This window comes from Helianthus annuus, chromosome 4, assembly GCF_002127325.2.
Source record: "Helianthus annuus cultivar XRQ/B chromosome 4, HanXRQr2.0-SUNRISE, whole genome shotgun sequence".
Lineage (NCBI taxonomy): Eukaryota > Viridiplantae > Streptophyta > Magnoliopsida > Asterales > Asteraceae > Helianthus > Helianthus annuus.
Window position 1 is genome coordinate 140516526 of NC_035436.2, and position 21106 is coordinate 140537631.

At 41.6% G+C, this 21106-nt stretch overlaps 1 protein-coding gene across 1 annotated transcript; it reads left to right on the forward strand.

Annotated features, from left to right (window-relative positions):
• The first annotated feature begins 14599 nt into the window (after positions 1-14599).
• Positions 14600-16129, forward strand: LOC110933467. The gene has a single exon (XM_022176687.1). It carries the CDS (start codon positions 14600-14602, stop codon positions 16127-16129), a length of 1530 nt encoding a protein of 509 aa, XP_022032379.1.
• Positions 16130-21106: the final 4977 nt, after the last annotated feature.

Below are 21106 nucleotides of genomic sequence, written 5' to 3' on the forward strand. Positions count from 1 at the left end.
TTAATCTTTTGCACTTTTTAATTGGTTATGTATTAATGACTTTAATTACTAGTTTCTTATGTTGAAGGTGATTCTTCCTTATCGTTTGTCCGTGGTGTCTTGGCATTATTTTACTGTCTATATAAAATAAAAGATTTTTACCATTCATATCTCCACGGTCTATATGGAGGTATGTTGGCTAGCTGGTCGGGGGTTAAGGGAACGGTTTGGTAAGAGTCTTGCCATTGTTCAGTGTATAGATCCTGCAAAGGACCTGGGTTAAATTTAGTAGGACATACTTCAATAACCATCGGTATTGGATGGCGGGGGTCCAAACTCTTTGATCCCCTCATAAGTAAACTACTATTAAAACTTTAACCCGGCTACTTAGGACTGTATCCCTGCTGACTCAGACTACTTAGCCGAGGGTAACATCACCTTCAAAAGAGGGGCCTACCACATTATGCATTAATAACTTAATTAATTATCTTTCAATAATCCGACCCTTTAGGATTGTATCCTTGCTGACTCAAACTACTGGGTTGAGGGTAACGTCACCTTCAAAAGAGGTGCCTACTACAATAACTTAGATAATCTCTTAAACAAGTGCAAAAGTGCGAAAATAATCAAATGTTACATTACATACAAGTCGGATCCAAGTGATTCATCTTGTCTATCTGTTTTTATTTTTATTTTTATTTTCAGCATTTTAGTTAGTTTTATTTTTCTAGTTTAAAAACCTTTTTCTAACTTTTGATTTGATTAGACGTTGAGGATAAACCGGTACTAAAAGCTCTGTGTCCTTGGATGACCTCGGTATCTTACCAACACTATACTACGTCCACGATGGGTGCACTTGCCCATATGTGTGTTTAGTGTTAGTGAATATCGTGTTTTATAAATTTAAAACTTGGCTAAAAAGTGTAAAAGGGCTTAAAATATACACCTAAACTATATACACACTAACACGCATCAAATTTTGGCGCCGTTGCCGGGGACACAAGGATTTTAAGAAAGTTAAGAATCAGTGGCCTAATCATTTTTTTATTATTTTATATTTTTTAGGATTTTCTTAATTTTTCAGCTTCTGCATAACTCAGCACGGGCCGTGCCCGCTTGTCACACCCCGATTTCCACACGTTTCACCGGTGGGCCCGGTGGGGGATTACCGTGACGTAGTTGGCAACAATATAGTCAAACCACACAGTATTTAAATGCACAGCGGAAGCATAAGGATAGATATATTTCAACCATCAAATGTAATATCCAAGTATCACAAGTAGTCGAAATAATCCACAGGGGATCAAAAATAAAATAGGAAATAATGTTCAACAGATAGTGGCAACCCAGCTTGCGAGACTCTAAAGATGCTAAGGAGCGGCCAGCCTATTTCGTGTAGATCCTGCATTTAATCTTTTTGAGGAAAATACATCAGTTTACACTGGTAAATACATTCAACCGACACTTTTAAAAAGTTTAATAAAATCGATTTGAATGCACAAGGCACAAACTTTAATAACTTGGGATAATTAATCAAATTTAATCTTGTAAAAGAATTACATGTTCGTTATGCTTCAGTCGCAAAAGTCGTGCCGGGTTTAAGGTTACTTGACGCACCACATGGTATAGAACCGCGGCGGGAAAACCAACGGTTATACCTTTATAAGTATGGACACATTGTCGGGTGTACGCCTACACCCGCGTGTCAAGGTCGTGGCCATTTCGTAAAATGATGCCAAGGATATCCGGGACATGGTCATTAAACTCCCAAAGGCGTAAAACAAACAAAACCAATTTTCAAGCGGGTCACATTGATAATACCCAACTACTAATGAGTTAGGGTCAATTGCCCGACCAAGCGGTATTTTACATACCGTACCCCAAGCCCGTATAAGGGAAATAAGTTAAAAGTATTTACCTGAGCAAGTAATAACCACAATAAGCAAATGCAAGTATCTTTTACTAGTCTCCTATTCTGGAACGAAGGTTTATAATAACCTATTAGAAACCTAACGGGTCTTTAATTTAGCCTAAGCTTAGACCGGTTAGTTTTAAAGGATAAATACGGTTTAATCGCATGAAAGGCGAAAACCGGGAATGGAATGTGGTTTGGACCCAACAAGTTCGGAGACTTGTATATTATGGGTAAACTAAACACATTCTGGATTTTGAGGTAAAACGACAAGGTTGGACCCGTTTCGGCCAATTTATGCAAACTAGTTACATAAACCGGACCGAACGCGTAATTGGCGTAACGGGTAACCGTAGGAGTCTTACGCAGGTTTCCTAAGTTAATATGCTCTAAAGAGATTGTGGTATCAGTAGGATACCTTCCATTATGCCCATAACGAGTTTAATCCCAATATGCGCCCCGTAGGGGTAATTTGGTCATTTTAAAGGTTATAAAAGAGATTTCCGGGTTCTACAGGAAATGTGAGTTTTCTGAACAGGTTATAAAGTTCAAAATACTTTATTTATCATATGAAATCAGTAGCGATTGGATTCGGGTCAAAATACCATGTAGAACTCATTTTATGTTCGAAAAGGGTATATTCGGTATTTACCGGATCAACGCCATAACCGTAGGTTATGAGCAGGTTAAAAATAATTAAAAATCTTTAAAAATCCCAAATTATTATTTTACATCAGGGTGTAAAAGGTTTGGTGTCGAAATTTGGGTTTAGATAGGCTTTATGCTAATTGCGCCGTTTAATTACAAAAGTTTTCTTAATTGCGCTAATTAGCATAACTCCTATTCTAGACCTCGGATTGACATGAAATTTTAGGGATATGTTTAGAAATCAGAAACAAAGATTTTTACTCTCTCACATTTCCAAAATTCTCGTTTTAAAGTCAAAAGGGCATTATGGTCAACATTTAAGCATATAACGGAAATGTGCAAACGACTCGGACAAACAACGGACCAGCCACAGAGGGTTAAACCATCATGTAACCTGGTCCTAGGAGAGTCCTAAGGCATATCTAAAACATACCAAATCGGGTCAGAACTGAAGTCAAAGCAAAAGTCAAAGTTTTGTGACTTTCGGTTCCGAACCGGGTCAAAACAGTAAATGGTCGGATCAAACAACCTTAGACCAGTTATAATACTTATTATCAAGTTATATGAGTGATAAAATAGGTTACATGCCATCTACATTGTTAATTATGCGTTAAATCCAAAATTAACGTTCTGTTGACTTTTTCTAAGCAACTTTGACCCGTCATTTGGACTAGTTAGAGTGGGAATCAGAGGGTGCCCTTTTAGGGGTTTAATGCCCACATAATTACCAACATATAACTACCTTTGATTCGACTAATCACTGGACCATTTGTGATTAATCGTTAAGTCAATCGTTAATTACGACGGATTGACTTTTAAGCTATAACTAAGCAAAAACTTAACTAAGAAGGGTTAGACACACTTACTGAAGTCCTAAGCACAACCAGAGATGAGTAGAGAGAACACTTGAGCTCCAGAAATGATCAGAAGTGTTGAATGAAGGTGTGGTTACAATGTTGCATCTCATGGCCTTTATATAGTGAAATTTTGAGCTTAGGATCATTATAACTAAGGCTACAAGGGTCCTTTGATCATCAACATGTGTCCCTGAGTGCTAGGGGTCGTTTAGGGGGCGCCCATGCTGCTCATAATGGCTCCTAAGTCGGTTAAAGCAGCAAACAGTGCTTCTGTCCGCATTTTCTGTATCTGGGAGGCTGACGCGGCCTGCGTCAATGATCCTTCAACTCTTACGCGGCCCGCTTGAATCTTCCTGTCAGAGCCCATATCTTCTACTGTCAATGCGGCCCGCATAAAGCCCTTTGCAACCTTTACGCGGCCCGCCTGAGACCTGCTGTAAGATTTTCAAATCTTTTTCAATTATTACCGTCGGCTCTTGGCGTTTCGAAGGGGTAACTTTGCGTTTTGGGCCTTTCTTATTTACATATAAGGGCCTCGGAACTTTTACCCAACTTATTAATCCTCGGTAAATTTATTATTACCCGAAAAGTCATAACTTTCAATGTTTGACGCTTTTAACCTTTCTTAAACGAATTTGGTCATAACCTTCTCATATTATAACGGAACTTGATGTAATTTATATCGTGCATTCTAGTGAGCATATTTTACCGATACAAAGCCTCGGGTTTGTTAAAGGGTCACTCAGAGGTATAACTTAAACATGTTGACACATTTAACCCCTGTAGTTTGTAATTCCTCACTTTCTTCCACATTTCGTTCCGTATGATCCATGATTCATTCGTTTGAAGGTACGAGCATCATTTAGGGTTACTGTGAAGTATATTTATCCCTTGTTGACGTTTTGAACTCTTGAATTCACATACTTTCTATGTTTGTCAACTTTAGTCCTCCTATAGTAATTATTGCCACGTGCAGACTTATAACACGTGTCAACATATTATAGGACGCAAATTTTCGAGGTGTTACACCGCTGAACACGCCCCGTGCCCAATCATTGGAACTGGCAATCCTGTTTTAAGTCAGACAATAAGCTGAACACGGGGCCGTGCCCACTCAACACGCCTCCGTGCCCAAGATTCAGTTACTGAAAACAGAACCGTAAGATCCTGACGGTTGGTATTTTCTGACACAAACACGAGTGATAATGATATTTTTTACTTTCGGCACTCTTATGGTACGTGGTGTCAAATATGTGGTGGCCGTCATAAAGAATTAGAATGCTATATTCTAAATTATAAGCCCCACTATATAGACCCATTGTTTTCCTGTAGCCTTAAGAGGGGCGAAAGTAAAAATAATCCTTATCTCTCCCTCGAATGCGCCCAACCAGACCTTCTAGGAGAAAGGCTCCTTGATGAACTATTTCAATTAGAAGATCTAGTTCTTAATTGGTTAAAAGAACTTAAGATGGATTTCCTTAATCCATCTCAAGACGATAACCAAGAAGAATTGTTGGGATCGCATTCAATTAAAAACAACTTCGTTGTTCCCGACATTACCTTCAACTCTAGCGAAGACTTGGACGATAGTCGTCCCTGTGCCGATTGTGCCGTGAAGGACTCTCCATCGACTTCGTTCGATGCATACATAGACCTGAGCGATTCGGCATATACCTTCTTTAACGAGAGCCTGGGAAAGGGTTGGACTTGTCCATCTACATTTAGCATAGGAATCACCCTCACCGACAACCTCTTGCGTTCTCGTCTTAATCTAGAGAAATTAAGGTATCTTAGGCACTTTGGGGTTGTTCCGTCCAGTAAGGAACCACCCGATATGGATAAATTCCTTAAAAAAATAGACAAACTTCATAAACAGCCTTTCGACACGGGGCCGTGTCCAGTCAACACGCCCCCGTGTCCACCAAAAGATTCCCTTCTGACTTTCAGTCAGAATACAGACAAAGTGTGTCAGGATCTTGCCTACACACGGGGCCGTGTCCAGCCAACACGGGGCCGTGTCCAGCATGCTGTCGTTTTCTATAAATGCAACCAAGAATCCTGCACATTTGGACCATCCAGGGACAGAGATTTGAGAGGAATCTTCTCACATACCATCCTAGGTATTTGCTAAAAGAAGGTTCTAACAACCATCTTGTCCTTTCTTCTTTTATCTATTACCTTCATTTTTATCTTTTTTGCTCTAAAACCTCCATTAAAGCTTAAGATTTCAAGCTTTATTGTGATGTTTGTTGAGTTTTGTTCTAGGAATCTTGTTAAAAATAAGTTGAACATTGTTTTAAGTTATTTCTGCTCAAAAATGCTTCATAAGTTGGAAAAATAATTTAAAACTACAAGGTTCCTTGCTTCAAAAATCTGCAGAAAGGTGAACACGGGGCCGTGCTCATTGAGCATGGGGCCGTGTCCAACGTACTGTTTCATCAAAATAAACTATTTCTTTGGTTTGTTTTCATAGAATGTCAAGTCAAAACAGTGGAACTTCTTCTGCACATTCCCGAAACAGTCGAAGAGAAAGAAAGTCTTCAATTGAAGCAACTCTCGTACGCTACGTAATGGCCTTACGAGAAGCTCTTGACGAGATGACTTCGGTGGAGGAGGTCCTTATAGACCGTATAAACTATCTTACGGTGGGTCTGGAAAACAGTTTTCAAGAGATTAACCTCTTGCACCAGAGGTTAAACATTCTTGTAACACCCCCCATGGAACCAATCCTCCCGCAAGAGGATTGGAACCTAGCATTAGGAGTCAACAACCCCACCGGATGGGATGACATTCCTGCGGAACCCTCTTTTGAAAACTTGCAAGAAGTCCCGGTGGAAGTTACACCCCCTCAAACCGATGCTAACAAGCCCGCCTTCCTTCTCCCAAGGGAGATAAAAGAATGGCTTGCAGACGTTTAAGGAACCCATAATCCGGAGGAGGAAGTTCTTCAAGCCGTTTCCAACCGAGAGAATTATCTTTTCGGAAATTTTGCTATTAGAATAAATTTTAGGCTAGAACTTCTTGGATTAGACTTCTTATGTTTTTATTTAACCTATCTATCTAGAGTATTAACTTACTAGGAATATTATGTAATTCTCTATATGGTTTAATGAATGATGGTTTTAGTTAATTTGGTGTTTGGATGATGTTTTAATGGGTAAAATACACTCGGGATGGTGAAGGATGGCAAGGGAAATGAGAAACATCACCCCATGCACGAAAACAGAGCTTCCCGACAAAAATTTCTTCATTACAGCAAGTTCAGCACGGGCCGTGTCCGCTCAACACGGCCCCGTGCTGCACAGTCTGCAGAAAACGTCCAGTTCAGGTAACTGGACACGGGGCGTGCTCACTGAACACGCCCCCGTGTCCAGGCTTCTGTTTCTTTTTACTAATTCTTGTTACTGGCACTTGAACACGGGGCCGTGCCCGGACACCACGGGGCCGTGTCCAGGCGCCCAGTAACACAAAATTTTGCTTTTTAACACCCTGTTACACATTCAATCAACCTAAAAACTTATTTTTGGTACACATTGAGGACAATGTGTAATTTAAGTGTGGGGGGATGCTAAAACCTTGAATCTTACAAGTCCTAATTAACAAGCCTTACACAAAACTCTATTGGAACCGCTAATCACCCCAAATTCTTTTCAAAAAAAATTTCCAATTTCTTTTCACTTGTCTATGTTTAATTTGGGAATATCAAATTCTAACAAGGTTATATTTTTACAAATTTACAACCGATAGCGTCGTGATAAAAAGAACCAGCATAAGAAAATTATGAAACGGCATGATAAGCTTAGTTAAAATTTGATTATATATACTTGATCACATAAAGACCCATTCCCACAAAAGTGAGTTTTGAGCCTTTATTGAGCATACACATACATATCTTTAAACTAAATGCTCATCTTTCGTTTCTTGTGTGAATAGCCGCTTGGTTCTTACAACTCTAGAACTTGCCACAACAATGCATTCCCGGTCCTTAACAACTTAAACCCGAGTAAGTAAATGATGGAGGCATTAGGACTAACCCTTTTTCTTTCTACACCATTATTTTTCATTTTTTTAGCACCTACCCAAAATCCCCCTAGTTAACCCCTTTGAGCCTAAACCTTTTCATTTCTTAACCAAAAAACAAACACCCTTTTTACCCACCAAAACCCCTTTTTTTCATTTTAACCCTTTCTTTTAGTAACAAGGCTCGGTTTTTCCTATGACTTTCAAAAAAAAATATATCCATGATGATGAAACCAAATAAACAAACAAGTTTATCAAAAATAACTTTGTTTGAAAGAAATGGTTCATCAAAATAAAATAAATTATCAAAAATAAAAAGTCTTTCAAAAACCGATGCTTTTTACGCTTTTCGCCCTTTTTTCTAACCACTAACCCAACCACCCACCTTTAGCCCAAGCCTAACCCTTCACCCAAAAGTCCTCTTGATATTTACAAAGGTATATAGTTAAAAAGGAGGAGGATTGATCGCTTGGCAAGCTTATGGTAGGAGTAAGTTCCATGCAGCTCTCGAGTGATCCACTAAAAAAAATTACACCTTCAGCCAAGTGTTGAGTGATCCCCCGTGAGGTATGTGAACTTGTATATAAATAAAATTTCAAAAAGGCATGTTATGCCCTAATAAGTAATTTATCTTATGTAGTGTTTTTAATAAATCATGACGAATAGGATTGTAAATAAATAAAAATAAAACCTAATAAAGAATCTTGGAAATCCCGACACCCCATGACAAGTCCAAAAACATTCTCTTCTACCCATTCCATTTGGGAGTGAAAAAAAACCACATTATAAGGAGTTTTGCTTGAGGACAAGCAAAGATTCAAGTGTGGGGGTATTTGATGTGCACAAAATGCAACATATAAATTACATCAATTGTGGCATAAAACTAACCCCTTTTTAGTACTAATGTTGGAAAAAGTGTGCTTTTGTCTTCCTTTTGTATTTTCAGGATTAAATGAGCTCAAATAAACAAAAGAAGCAAAAAGGCAGCTAAATCTAATATAAATACAAGAAAAGGAACAAACGTGGCATGCCCGACCTCCAGACAGCATCTTCCCAAGCAAAACAAGAAGACAGAAGACTGAACACGCCCCGTGCTCAGTGAGCACGGGGGTGTGCCCAAGTATCAGCAGAAAAGACAAAGTTGTAGAAGCTTCTATTGCCCACCATGGGGCCGTGCTCAGCGGACACGGGGCCGTGGTCAACTATAAGATTCGCACAATCCAGGAAGATCTTGATAGTACAGATACGCTTCTGCACACGGGGCCGTGCTCAGCGGACGCGGGGGCATGGTCAACTAATGCAGACAAACTGCATTTAATGAAGAAAGAGAGGAGGATGGACACGGGGTCGTGCCCAATGGACACGGGGCCGTGCCCGAGCTTCTGTTAAGCCTATAAATAGGAGTGTTTGGAGCTCTTGCAACTCATTTGGCACACCACCTCTCTTACACTTCACCCACCACCATCACAACACCATCATCCACCACCATCATCCATTGTCCATCATAGAGTGTGTGAGTCGTCTCGGGATCCAAGATTGATCGTAAGAGTTCTTGACAATCAAAGGCCATGCTTGCCTAAGTCTCTTACATCACTTGGTGAAGACAAGTGTTTAGTGTAATACTTTTTATTTTTAATCTTTTGCACTTTTTAATTGGTTATGTATTAATGACTTTAATTACTAGTTTCTTATGTTGAAGGTGATTCTTCCTTATCGTTTGTCCGTGGTGTCTTGGCATTATTTTACTGTCTATATAAAATAAAAGATTTTCACCATTCATATCTCCATGGTCTATATGGAGGTATGTTGGCTAGCTGGTCGGGGGTTAAGGGAACGGTTTGGTAAGAGTCTTGCCATTGTTCAGTGTATAGATCCTACAAAGGACCTGAGTCAAATTTAGTAGGACCTCCTTCAATACCCACCGGTATTGGATGGCGGGGGTCCAAACTATTTGATCCCCTCATAAGTAAACTACTATTAAAACTTTAACCCAACTACTTAGGACTGTATCCCTGCTGACTCAGACTACTTAGCCGATGGTAACGTCACCTTCAAAAGAGGGGCCTACCACATTATGCATTAATAACTTAATTAATTATCTTTCAATAATCCGACCCTTTAGGATTGTATCCTTGCTGACTCAAACTACTGGGTTGAGGGTAACGTCATCTTCAAAAGAGGGGCCTACTACAATAACTAAGATAATCTCTTAAACAAGTGCAAAAGTGCGAAAATAATCAAAGGTTACACTACATACGAGTCGGATACAAGTGATTTATCATGTCTATCTGTTTTTATTTTTATTTTTATTTTCAGCATTTTAGTTAGTTTTATTTTTCTAGTTTAAAAACCTTTTTCTAACTTTTGATTTGATTAGACGTTGAGGATAAACCGGTACTAAAAGCTCTTCTGTGCTTGGACAACATCGGTATCTTACCAACACTATACTACGTCCACGATGGGTGCACTTGCCCATATGTGTGTTTAGTGTTAGTGAATATTGTGTTTTATAAATTTAAAACTTGACTAAAAAGTGTAAAAGGGCTTAAAATATACACCTAAATTATATACACACTGACACGCATCATAGGTCTTTTGTCAAAGGAACTAAGAGTCAGAATTGGTTCTATCTTGGTCCTGACCTTGCGCGCGGCTGTGGGCACACCCTTGTAGTCGGCGCGAGCTCGAGAAAGCCTACACTTTGGTTTATTTTGGATATGATCTCGCGCGCGACCTTAGGTTAGCTCATGTGACCGGTGCAGGATTTTGGACTATACCCCTTCAACGATTATGTGAGATTCCTTTCAACCTCAACCTCATATTGCAAAAACAACAAAGCAATAATGATGAAATGATAGAATAATAATAACTCGCAAAACGTTTATTATTCTCTCTGATGTGAGATTCCTTTCAACTTCATAGTAAAATCTAGATTATTTGTCTTTTAAAAAAAAGTAAATTCCATATTATCTAAAGGAAATAAAATTCTATGGTACATTAATGTATTTTGATATTACCTATTTCAAGATCATTCATCGTAACTAATGCCTTTATATCAGAAGTTGCAAATCATCTCTTTAAATGTAATCCAACGAATCAAGTTTAATTTCCAGAAAAAACAATCGGAAATATGTTACAATATTACTCGTAAAATTGCAATTGATATGGTTTCTATTTCCAGAAAATGATTAATCAATTATTAGTAAATCAAATTGATTTTCATAATTAAATCGATACGTTCAACATACGCTCTGATACCACATATTGATTATATCTTAAAATATGAGTTAAAAATAAAACCCCAATCATGTTTATTTAATCAATAACATAAACATGAATATTAAATTAGTGATACTTGTTGGGATTATCTTTAAAGAAGATGATGAACCATGATTCTCGTTATGATACCTTGTGTTGATGGATCACATTAGAGAGAATAATAAAAATGGTGTTCTTAAGAAGTTTTCTTATATACAAAAATGATCAAATGATTAATGATCAACTGTGATGAATAGGTATGAAAACTCTATGTATTTTCTATTAAGGGTACTTAAAAAAAATCTTAATCGCCCCTTGAATTAATCAATATTTACAATTACTACCATCAAGTAATTACTCAAATGATCTGCAAGGCCACACTTAAACGAGTTATTTCCAACAAAATGAATAAAAATCAATTTGCAGTGCTCGACTAATGTAACTAAGGTACATAAAAATACAGAAAGCCTCGTCGCAAGGATGGGGTTTCTTGAGACCATTCGAGTAGTATAAATGAATGGTTTAAGAGAATGTGTAGAGAAATAAAGTTTATTCAATCCTTTATTGAATTCATACTTCAGTTGGTGGTGAAGGTATTTATAAGTATGGATTGGGTAATGATATTGTCCTTTGGGTCTGTTTGGTACAAAGTAAAGGAATGAATGAAAGAATGAAATGGAAAAAGGAATAGAATGGATAAGGGAATGAAATGGATTATTCCATTCCATTGTGATATTTGATTACCCATATCTGAATAGAATGAATCATTACTTTGTACAATTTTGTAGGCAAAAAAAGACGAATTATGAAATACAATTTAATAAACACGGCAAAAATATAGTTTTGTTAATAATAATAATAATAATAATAATAATAATAATAATAATAATAATAATAATTGAGAAATCTTTCCATTTATCGAATGAACGACAAAATAGCTTCTTCCCAAAGAATGAAAATTCTTATATTTGGAAAGAATTGCATTCTTATGTAATGATCCATTCCATTACCACATGACAACCAAACATGTTTCTTTTTACTCCATTAGAATAATCTATTCCATTCCACATTCAATTCCTTCATACCAAACACTACCTTTGTATTTCGAGATACTTCATGAAGTGAAACAGCTTTGATTACAAAAATATCTTAAGCATGAGTAAGTGAAACAACTTTGATGCCAAAAATATTTTAAGCATGAGTTTGACTCGTCGTGATATATAAGAAAAAACCTTTGAAATAAAACAAAGTTAGTAGTGAATGGTGACTTAGGATAAGAGATTAAATAGATTTATGCATGATACTGCTATAATAAGGTCGAACCAAACCATCGCTCCAACATAGAACCAACCCATATCTCTTCAAGTAGATGCACCGGTTTATTATTGGACTAAAAGCCTGCTACTGGAAGAATTAAAAGGTTTTAAGAGGTGTGAAAACTTTGTGTCTTTACCTCGTCTCCCAATTTTTAGAACTTAAATTAAACTTTGTTTCTCCAGGGATCTATGGGTTTAAACCCCCAAGATCACGAGCTGCTCATGCCATACCACCCCACGTCTATGACTTCCCAATCAAAGTTTACGTTGCGGATCGTCAATGCCCCACTCCCAGCTAAGCTGAAGATGCCTCCCACGTTGAAGTTTTACGATGGTACGTCTGATCCGGACGACCATATGTTCGCATTTGCCGGAGCGGCTAAGGTCGAGCAGTGGCCTATGCCGGCTTGGTGTCTTATGTTCGCCCAAACTCTCACTGGATCGGCAAGGGTTTGGTTTGATGGGTTGCCAGAGGGGTCGATCGACCACTTCGAGGATTTCCGGCGTATTTTCTTACAAAATTTTTGTCAGCAGCGACGCTGCAAGAAAGATATTACCGAGGTTCACCATATAAAGCGCCGCGATGGAGAGTCCGTAGAAGATTTTATCGATCGCTTCAATCGAGAAAGCATGCAGATAAGTGGAGCGGTTGACCAGCTCCGAGTCTCCGGGTTCTGCCACGGAGTTCGGAACAATCAGCTTGTGGAGAAACTCCATGAAGATCTCCCAAAAACTATGGAGACGCTCATGGAGAGAGCTCGGGCATTCGTTCGGGGAAAGAGTGCTTGCGGCCAACCGAATGAAACTACAGCTAGAAACGCTAAGGCTCGGACCACTTCGTGGAAACGCAATGCGTCGCCACCAAAAGATAGAAGCAATGGTTGGAATAGAAATCGTGGCCCGTATCAGAAGTCGGATCGAAGCAGTTTCCGAACAGGAAATGTGCGTTTCAACACCTTTTCTGAGCTCACCAAATCACCAAGCGAAATCCTCAGTACGGAGACTACTCGGTTCCCTACGCCGTCGAAGCAACGACCCAGCTCGGACAGGCACTCCAAGAAATATTATGAATATCACCGAGACAAGGGTCATACAACTGATGAATGTTGGGCTCTGAAGCAAGAAATCGAGAAGGCTGTACGATCCGGTAAACTCTCACACCTTGTGAAAGAAGTAAAAGACGGGAAGAAGTCAACAACGGCAATTGATAATCCGAACACCGAGCCTGGAATTAATATGATCCGGTCAGCCGAACCAAGAGGGGTGAAGAGGTCGAACCAACATATGGCCGCGTGGATGCACCAACCGACGTATTTCCCTCCGGTCGATCCCGATGACGCTCGGGACAGACCAATTACAATTTCAGCTGTCATCGCCGGACACCTGGTTCGACGAATTTACGTAGATGGAGGAAGTGCCTTTGAGATCATGTATATTCAATGTTTCCAGCAGCTGTGTCCCCAGACAAAAAGGAAGCTGATCGAAGTATCTACCCCTCTGATAAGTTTCTCAGGAGAGGTAGTCCGTCCGATAGGACAGATTACTCTCCCGACCACATTCAAAGACGGTAACAAGAGTAGAACAGTACCGCTAACCTTCTTGGTTGTTCGAACTCATTCATCACATAACATAATACTTGGGCGACCTGGATTGCGAGCTCTCGGAGCAATCAGTTCCACAATACACGGTGCCATTAAATTCCCCACCGAAGCGGGCGTCGCCACCATACTGTCAGAGACAAACTCATTTGTCGCCAAAGTAAGACATGCAGCAGAAACAAGCTCCAAAAAGTCCGACGTACCTACCGAACATTGGGCAATTAATCCGGATTTTCCCGAACAGCAAGTAGCTATTGGCGCTCAGCTTCCAAAACGAACAAAGCAGCTCCTGTGGGAATTGCTAAGCAACTCGATAGATGTTTTCGCATGGAAACACTCTGATATGCAAGGAGTCCCCAGATCTATGGCACAACATCACCTGAACGTAAAAGAATCAATTAAACCAATAGCACAAAGGAAAAGGCACATGGCGCCAGATCGGGCAAAAGCCATAGCAAAAGATGTTAAGAGTCTTCTAGACGCTGGGATCATCCGAGAGGTTCGGTATCAAACATGGGTGTCAAATCCCGTCTTGGTCCGAAAGAAAGACAATTCATGGAGAATGTGCATCGATTTCACCGACTTAAATGATGCGTGCCCCAAAGACTGTTTCCCACTACCGGAGATTGATGAGAAGATCGATTCTGTCGCCACGTTCAGGTTAAAATGTTTTTTGGATGCCTACAAGGGATATCATCAGATACAAATGGCGGTCGAAGATGAGGATAAGACAGCCTTTGTCACCAACGAGGGAATGCATTGTTTTACCAAGATGCCATTCGGTTTGAAAAACGCCGGTGCCACCTACCAGCGTCTAATGAACAAAGCTTTCAAAGACCAGATCGAGCGGAATTTAGAGGTGTACGTCGATGATATAGTGATCAAGAGTCACGACGAAGTGCCATGTTGAAAGACATACTTGAAACCTTTACTCGGCTCCGAAGCATCAACATGAAGTTGAACCCCAAAAAATGTACGTTCGGAGTGGAAGAAGGAAAGTTCCTGGGGGTAATGGTCGGATCAAAAGGCCTACGGGCTAATCCAGACAAAATCGATGCTGTTCTTACAATGAAGGCTCCGATGACGGTTAAAGAAATTCAATCTTTAAACGGGCGATTAGCTGCTCTCCATCGGTTCTTATCAAAAGCAGCAGACAGATCTCTCCCGTTCATGGACATGCTCAGAAAAAGCTTTAAATCGGAGTTCAAATGGACTGAGGAAGCCGCACGAGCTTTCGAAGAGCTCAAAACATGCCTCGGTAGTTTACCAACGCTCACTGTACCAGAAAAAGATGAAGTACTGACCGTTTACCTGGCCGCGTCACATGGAGCCATTAATGCTGTACTAGTTGCTCACCGAACCGGGAAGCAAATCCCCATTTATTACGTAAGCCGAACGTTAAAAGATTACGAAACAAGATACTCAAACTTGGAAAAATTAGCTCTGGCACTAGTCCATGCTTCAAGAAGACTTCGCCGATACTTTCAGGCCCATCCAATCGAGGTACGAACAGACCAGAGAATCCAGCACGTTCTTCGACGACCTGAAGTTTCGGGTCGAATGGCAAAATGGGCGATTGAATTGGGCGCATTCAACATCACCTTCCGAACTAAGGGTCCGTTGAAAGGACAGGTAATAGCGGATTTCTTAGTTGAAATTCCGGAAGACAAAGAAACGGAAGAAGTCGAAAAAGCTCCAGAAAAGCCGTGGTCCCTATATACCGACGGAGCTTCTAGTGCCGAAGGAGCAGGGGCAGGTTTAATCCTCACCGATCCGGAGGGCACAGATATGACATACGCGCTCCGATTAGAATTCAAGAGCTCCAATAATGAAGCCGAGTACGAGGCTTTACTAGCAGGTCTACGATTGGCGGTAAAGGTCGGTGCAAGAGACGTCGTAGCCCATGTAGACTCGTTGCTCGTAGCGAATCAGGTGAACGGAGAGTACGAAGCAAGGGAAGCTAACATGATCGAGTATCTTGAACAGGTAAGGCAAGTTATGGCGTTGTTTAATTCTTGTAAAGTGGAGCACGTCACTCATAGCAAAAACAAGAAGGCCGATGCACTGAGCAAATTAGCATCCGTGTCGTTTAGTCACCTAGCCAAAGAAGTACGAGTAGAGGTATTGACTGCACCATCGATTTCTGCTCCTCACGTTATGCAAGTAGAAGCTCCGGCACAGACATGGATGACGCCCCTAATTAACTACTTGGTACACGATGTTTTGCCAGTCGATAAGGCCGAAGCAAGGAAAATCCTGATCAATTCTCTCCAGTATCAGATGCAGGAAGGAGGCTTATACCGAAAGACTTTTCTCGGACCACTGCTAAAGTGTCTGGACCCGGAGCAAGCTAGTTATATTATCAGGGAAATACACTACGGCATCTGTGGTATCCATGCCAGACCTAAGATGATTGTGACGAAAGTCAAAAACGCAGGGTATTACTTGCCCGGGATGCATGAAAGCGCCGTAAAAGAGCTCCAACAGTGTGACGAGTGCCAAAAGCACGCACCAATCAGCCTCCGAGCCAAATTGAAATGATACCGGTAACTGCTGCATGGCCCTTCCAAAAGTGGGGCGTCGATATCGTCGGGCCTTGCCCAAGATCAAGTGGAAGCGCTCAATACCTGCTAGTTGCGGTGGATTATTTCACCAAGTGGGTGGAAACCCGACCGTTTACGGTCATCTCTGGCTACAACGTGACACGTTTCTTCTGGGAACAAGTAGTATGCCGATTCGGTCTTCCACTCTACATCATAAGTGACAATGCAAAGCAGTTTGCAGAGAATCCATTCAAACGCTGGTGTGAAAATCTGAAAATTAACCAAGTTTTTTCCTCGGTTGCTCACCTTCAGGGTAACGGGCATGTCGAACAGATAAATCGACGAATCGTCGATGGGATAAAGAGGAGGCTTGGTTACGAGGGAAAAGGCTGGGCGGACGAGTTGCCAAACATTTTGTGGGCGCACCGAACACTGCACAAAACTAGCAACGGAGAAACACCGTTTAGTCTCACTTACGGTACCGAGGCAGTAATTCCCGCCGAGATCGGACTCCCAAATCAGAGGTGTAAGAATTGGGAGGAAAATGAACATGAACTCCGGTCCAACCTTGATTTGTTAGAAGAACGCCGGAACATCGCGGCAATCAAGGAAGCCCGATACAAGAAGAAGATTGAGAAGTACTATAACGCCCGGGCTAAACTCTACAAGTTCAAGGTCGGAGATTACGTGCTCCGAAACAACAATGCAAGCCGCATCGAAGCCCCCGGTAAGCTAACCCCTAAGTGGAAGGGACCATACCGAGTCAAAGAGGCTAGTGAAAAGGGCTCGTATGTGTTGGAAAAGCTCGACGGAACTCCAGTACCCCGGACGTGGAATGGGGTGCACTTAAAGAAATGCTTCATGTGAATAGCCTGATACGGCTAAAGAAGATCGCTATCTTGTGTTTTCTTTTATTTCCAATTTTCGTATGTAATTCGGGAGGGCAATGCCCCGATAATTTTCCATTTTCTGTGTAACCGGGATGTTTTTTCCCCGGACCAATGATTAGCAGAACAATGAATAAAGCGATCCGCACTTTTATAAGTATAAAAATAGCATATATATATGTTCGAACGATATCAAAAAATGTGCACAAACGGGCCTCGACCCATGCCTCGTGCCGATCGAGAAGGCTTAAATAGTTTCTAACAAATGAATAAAATCTATTGAGCAAACGGAGCACCCCAAATTCGGTGCGACTGCAAAAAAAAAAAATGAATAAAATCTATTGAGAAATAAAACCCGGGCAGATAGTAAAAGTTTGGACGCAAGCTTGAAACTAAGCAGCCAGGGTCAGATACATGATTATCGAAAGACCATGATATTCATGCAACACATGTTAACCAAGTACTCTAAAACAAATTGTACGAGTTACATATCCAAAAGAAAAGAAAACGTTGCACGATTACAAAGAAAAAAACACTAAGTCCGAATCACGTCATCGCCCTCTCCGACGATAGGAAGCTTGCTCCTTTGTTGGATAACGGACAAAGGCTTGTCCACCAAATCGGCTACCTTTCCGAGCACGGAGATCTGGAGCTCATCAAAAGCTTTCACCGCCGCGTCTAACGCATCCTGAGCTTCCGGATCATAACCCGGAACTTCTTCTGCCGAACGAACCGAATCACGCGCGGCTTTGAAGCCCTGTTTTATCCCCTCGTTCGCCCCCACCGCGTTAACACTATTAACAAGATCCGCAACCACCTTCTCTAGCTCAGGACTTTGATGAACTAGCTTGACGACCTAAGCAACCCCCTCCGACAGGAACCACTGCTTCGTAAGCATAAGTTCCGACATCTGAGCATAAAGCTCAACCATCTCAGTATCACAACGGGATAACATACCCTTTGCTTCGTCGATCACCGCATTATGGGACTCGACGGCCCTATTACGAGCTCTCTCGAGTTCACCTTTTTCTGATAAAAAAGTAAAATTCAGTAAGATAAATATATATATATATATATATATATATATATATATATATATATATAAACAAAAAATAGTTCAAAGACGTACCGGTTATCATGCGATGGTAGTCGGCCAAAAGTTGGTCGTACGACGTCTGCATCTCCTTTAATTCCGCTGCGTGCCTCTCCTCCGAGCTAACTTGTTTTTTCTCCAGAACGGCAAATTTTTCCTTAAAAGCTTCCAAGTCCTGGAGAGCCTTGTCTCGAGCCTCGTGGGCAGCCGCAGCCGAAGCCTGAGAAGATTTGTTGACCTCTTTTGCCTCCGAGACTTGCCCCTTCAATCGATCAACCTGGGATCGGAGGGAAACCAGTTCCTGCTTCGCCTTCGATCGAGCGTCACCTTCACCCTTCAAATGGGCGATCTCACGTTTAAGCTTGTGGCACGACGACTCCGACTCGACCCAACGCTTATACGTCTCTACCACCAAAGAGTTCGATTGAGCTTGGTTCAGCATCAAGGCATTCCCAAGCTCCGGTCCACTCATCTTGCGGTAATAGGAATGTTCAGCAGGAGTTCCCAAATGAAATAGAGACATCTTGGCCGTAAGAGCATCTACAATCCTGTCTTTGTTTGCCAACGACCACTCCGGCACGTACTTCTCCAACGCATGAGCCGAATCCATATCTTCAAAACCACCCGAACCTTGTTCCAGGGATAAGAACACAGCTTCAGTATCATACCACAAAGGGGAAGAAGAGGCACTGTCCCCACCATCAATCGGCGAAGGGCTCAGCCTAGAAACGTTAGATGCGACCCCTGTAGTGAGCTTACCCGAAGGAGAAGGTTCGTTTTTCTTAAGATCGGATGTACGCAAGTAGGTAACGACCTTAATACCACCTCCGCCAAAAGACAACGGGCTTAACGGAGTTGCTGAATGATCCCGCGGGGTGCGACCCCCATGAAGATGAGCATTTAAATTTGCCAATACACCTCCAGCAGTGGAGAACTCGGTAACCTGGTCGTCGTCATCAAGGGTAATTGTTTTAAACTCTGATTTCTTCCTTTTCAGTTGTTTGAGCTTCGGGTCATTTTTGGTCGAAGCAGCCCGCTTTCTTTTCAAACTTACTTGGGGTTGCTCTTCTTCATCTCCCCCATCGTCCTCGCCTTCATCTCGGCCATCACTCCCCTTTTCTCCACTGACATGTATCTCAGTTTCCCCAACAGAAAGATGAATCCCCTCGTCCTCAATCACAAATTTAGAACCGGAACCTTTTGTCCCTGTCGAACCATCTTTTCGACTCCCAGCAACATTGGCCGTAGCTACCGCTTGAATCGGAGCAGCAGGAAACGCCTTCCCCACAGGGGTAGAACCGGAACCGCCTTGAGCTGCCAGGTCTGCTTGAACCGCCGAACCCCCTTGATCACCAGGAGCACCGGGCGCACGAATCTGATAAAGATTTTGGTGTACAAGTTGTAAATACGGGGTATCGCCTTCCGGAGTCTTGGTGGCTCGGATGTCTAGTTCTTTGGAGTCGAAGGACTTCAACCGTAATGCCTCCTTTAAACCCATAACTGCACAAAAAGACAAGCGATAAGTAATATCTATCACCGAACAGAAATGCCGAACAAAAAGAAGAAAAAATAAAACAAATCAATGAAAATACAGAGAGCACCGCACAACTGACCCTCTTTATTCCATCGGAGGGTAGGATACCACTCTGGTTCGGCCCATATCGTGCTAATCCTCCCCATGACAAGAATGTGTTCCGGATATTTCTGTATACGTCCGGCCTCCTTAATCAAGTCAGCATAAAGCTTCTTGTTATACTCAAAGTTTTCAGGAAGAGGAGACGGGAGTTTCGACTTTTTTAGCCTCCATGTCATGAACTCCGGAACGCATCGATCATCAACTAGAAAGAAGTGATGTTTCCAATCCTTTATGCTCGTGGTAATCCATGTGTAACAACAAGAGTTCTTGTCCCTGACTTCAAAAGTATACCAGTTGCCGGACCGGTTCAATTTGTAAAAAGCCCGGAACACATCCAAATCCGGGTCGGACCCTAGACCACGACAAGCCAACTCGAAATGGCACACCTTGGCAAGGCCAAAAGGGTTCATCTGAGTCAAGTGTACCTCGTGAAACAGCAAAACCCCAACCAAGAACTTCGTCAAAGGAAGACGACAGTTACAATAGTCGAAAAAGCGAGTGTAAATCCCTATCTTCCCCGAAACGAAGGGATAGATGGGAGTGTCCTTTTTCGGGAGAACAGGGTGTAGCGATGTGGGAATCGCATAGCTTTCCACATACCAGTCTAAGCCCTGTTGGGTCAAGACATTAAAACAACCAGAAAGATTACACTTATTCGCCATAGCAAGAAAAAAGTTTACTAACCTGAATAAACGAGTCGATTCTCACCAACAAGGAGTGAAGAAGATGAAAAAGATTAAGAAGGTGAAAGGTGAAAAGTGAAAGGTGAAATCGGAAGATTGTTTTCTCCCCCCTTTATAGGGATATGGAACCGCCTTAAAACCCCCAATCAAACGGTGACACGTCATGACAGCTGACGCACACCAACCGTCACATCAGGCGGGAAACATAAAGTGACTGTCGGTTACCCAACTAAGGTCACCGCTTAGAAATTTAAAATTCAAAAAATTTTACGAAACAACAAATCAAGGATTCAAAACGCCAAAATTGCGCCGTCATAGTTCGAAGCTGTTATCTAAGAAACGCTACGAACTAGGGGGACTTGATGAGGATACGTCCCTGACCGGACCGAATCATCGGACAAATACGCTTGGTGCAACGGATCGGACCCTGCACCATAAGACGGATCGGACAGATACACTGGTGCGACATAACTAACTGGGTCCCACCTCCATAACCGCCATGATAGCGACTGGTCCGACTCTAACTAACTTGCCACATCAGCTCACCCAAAGACTATAAATACCCTACTCAAACCTCCGAAAACCGGTAATCGCTACTTTCTCTCTCTAAACTCTCCTCTCTCTCTCTCTCTCTCTCTCCCTGACCTATTTCCTCCTCACAAATACTTATTCTCAC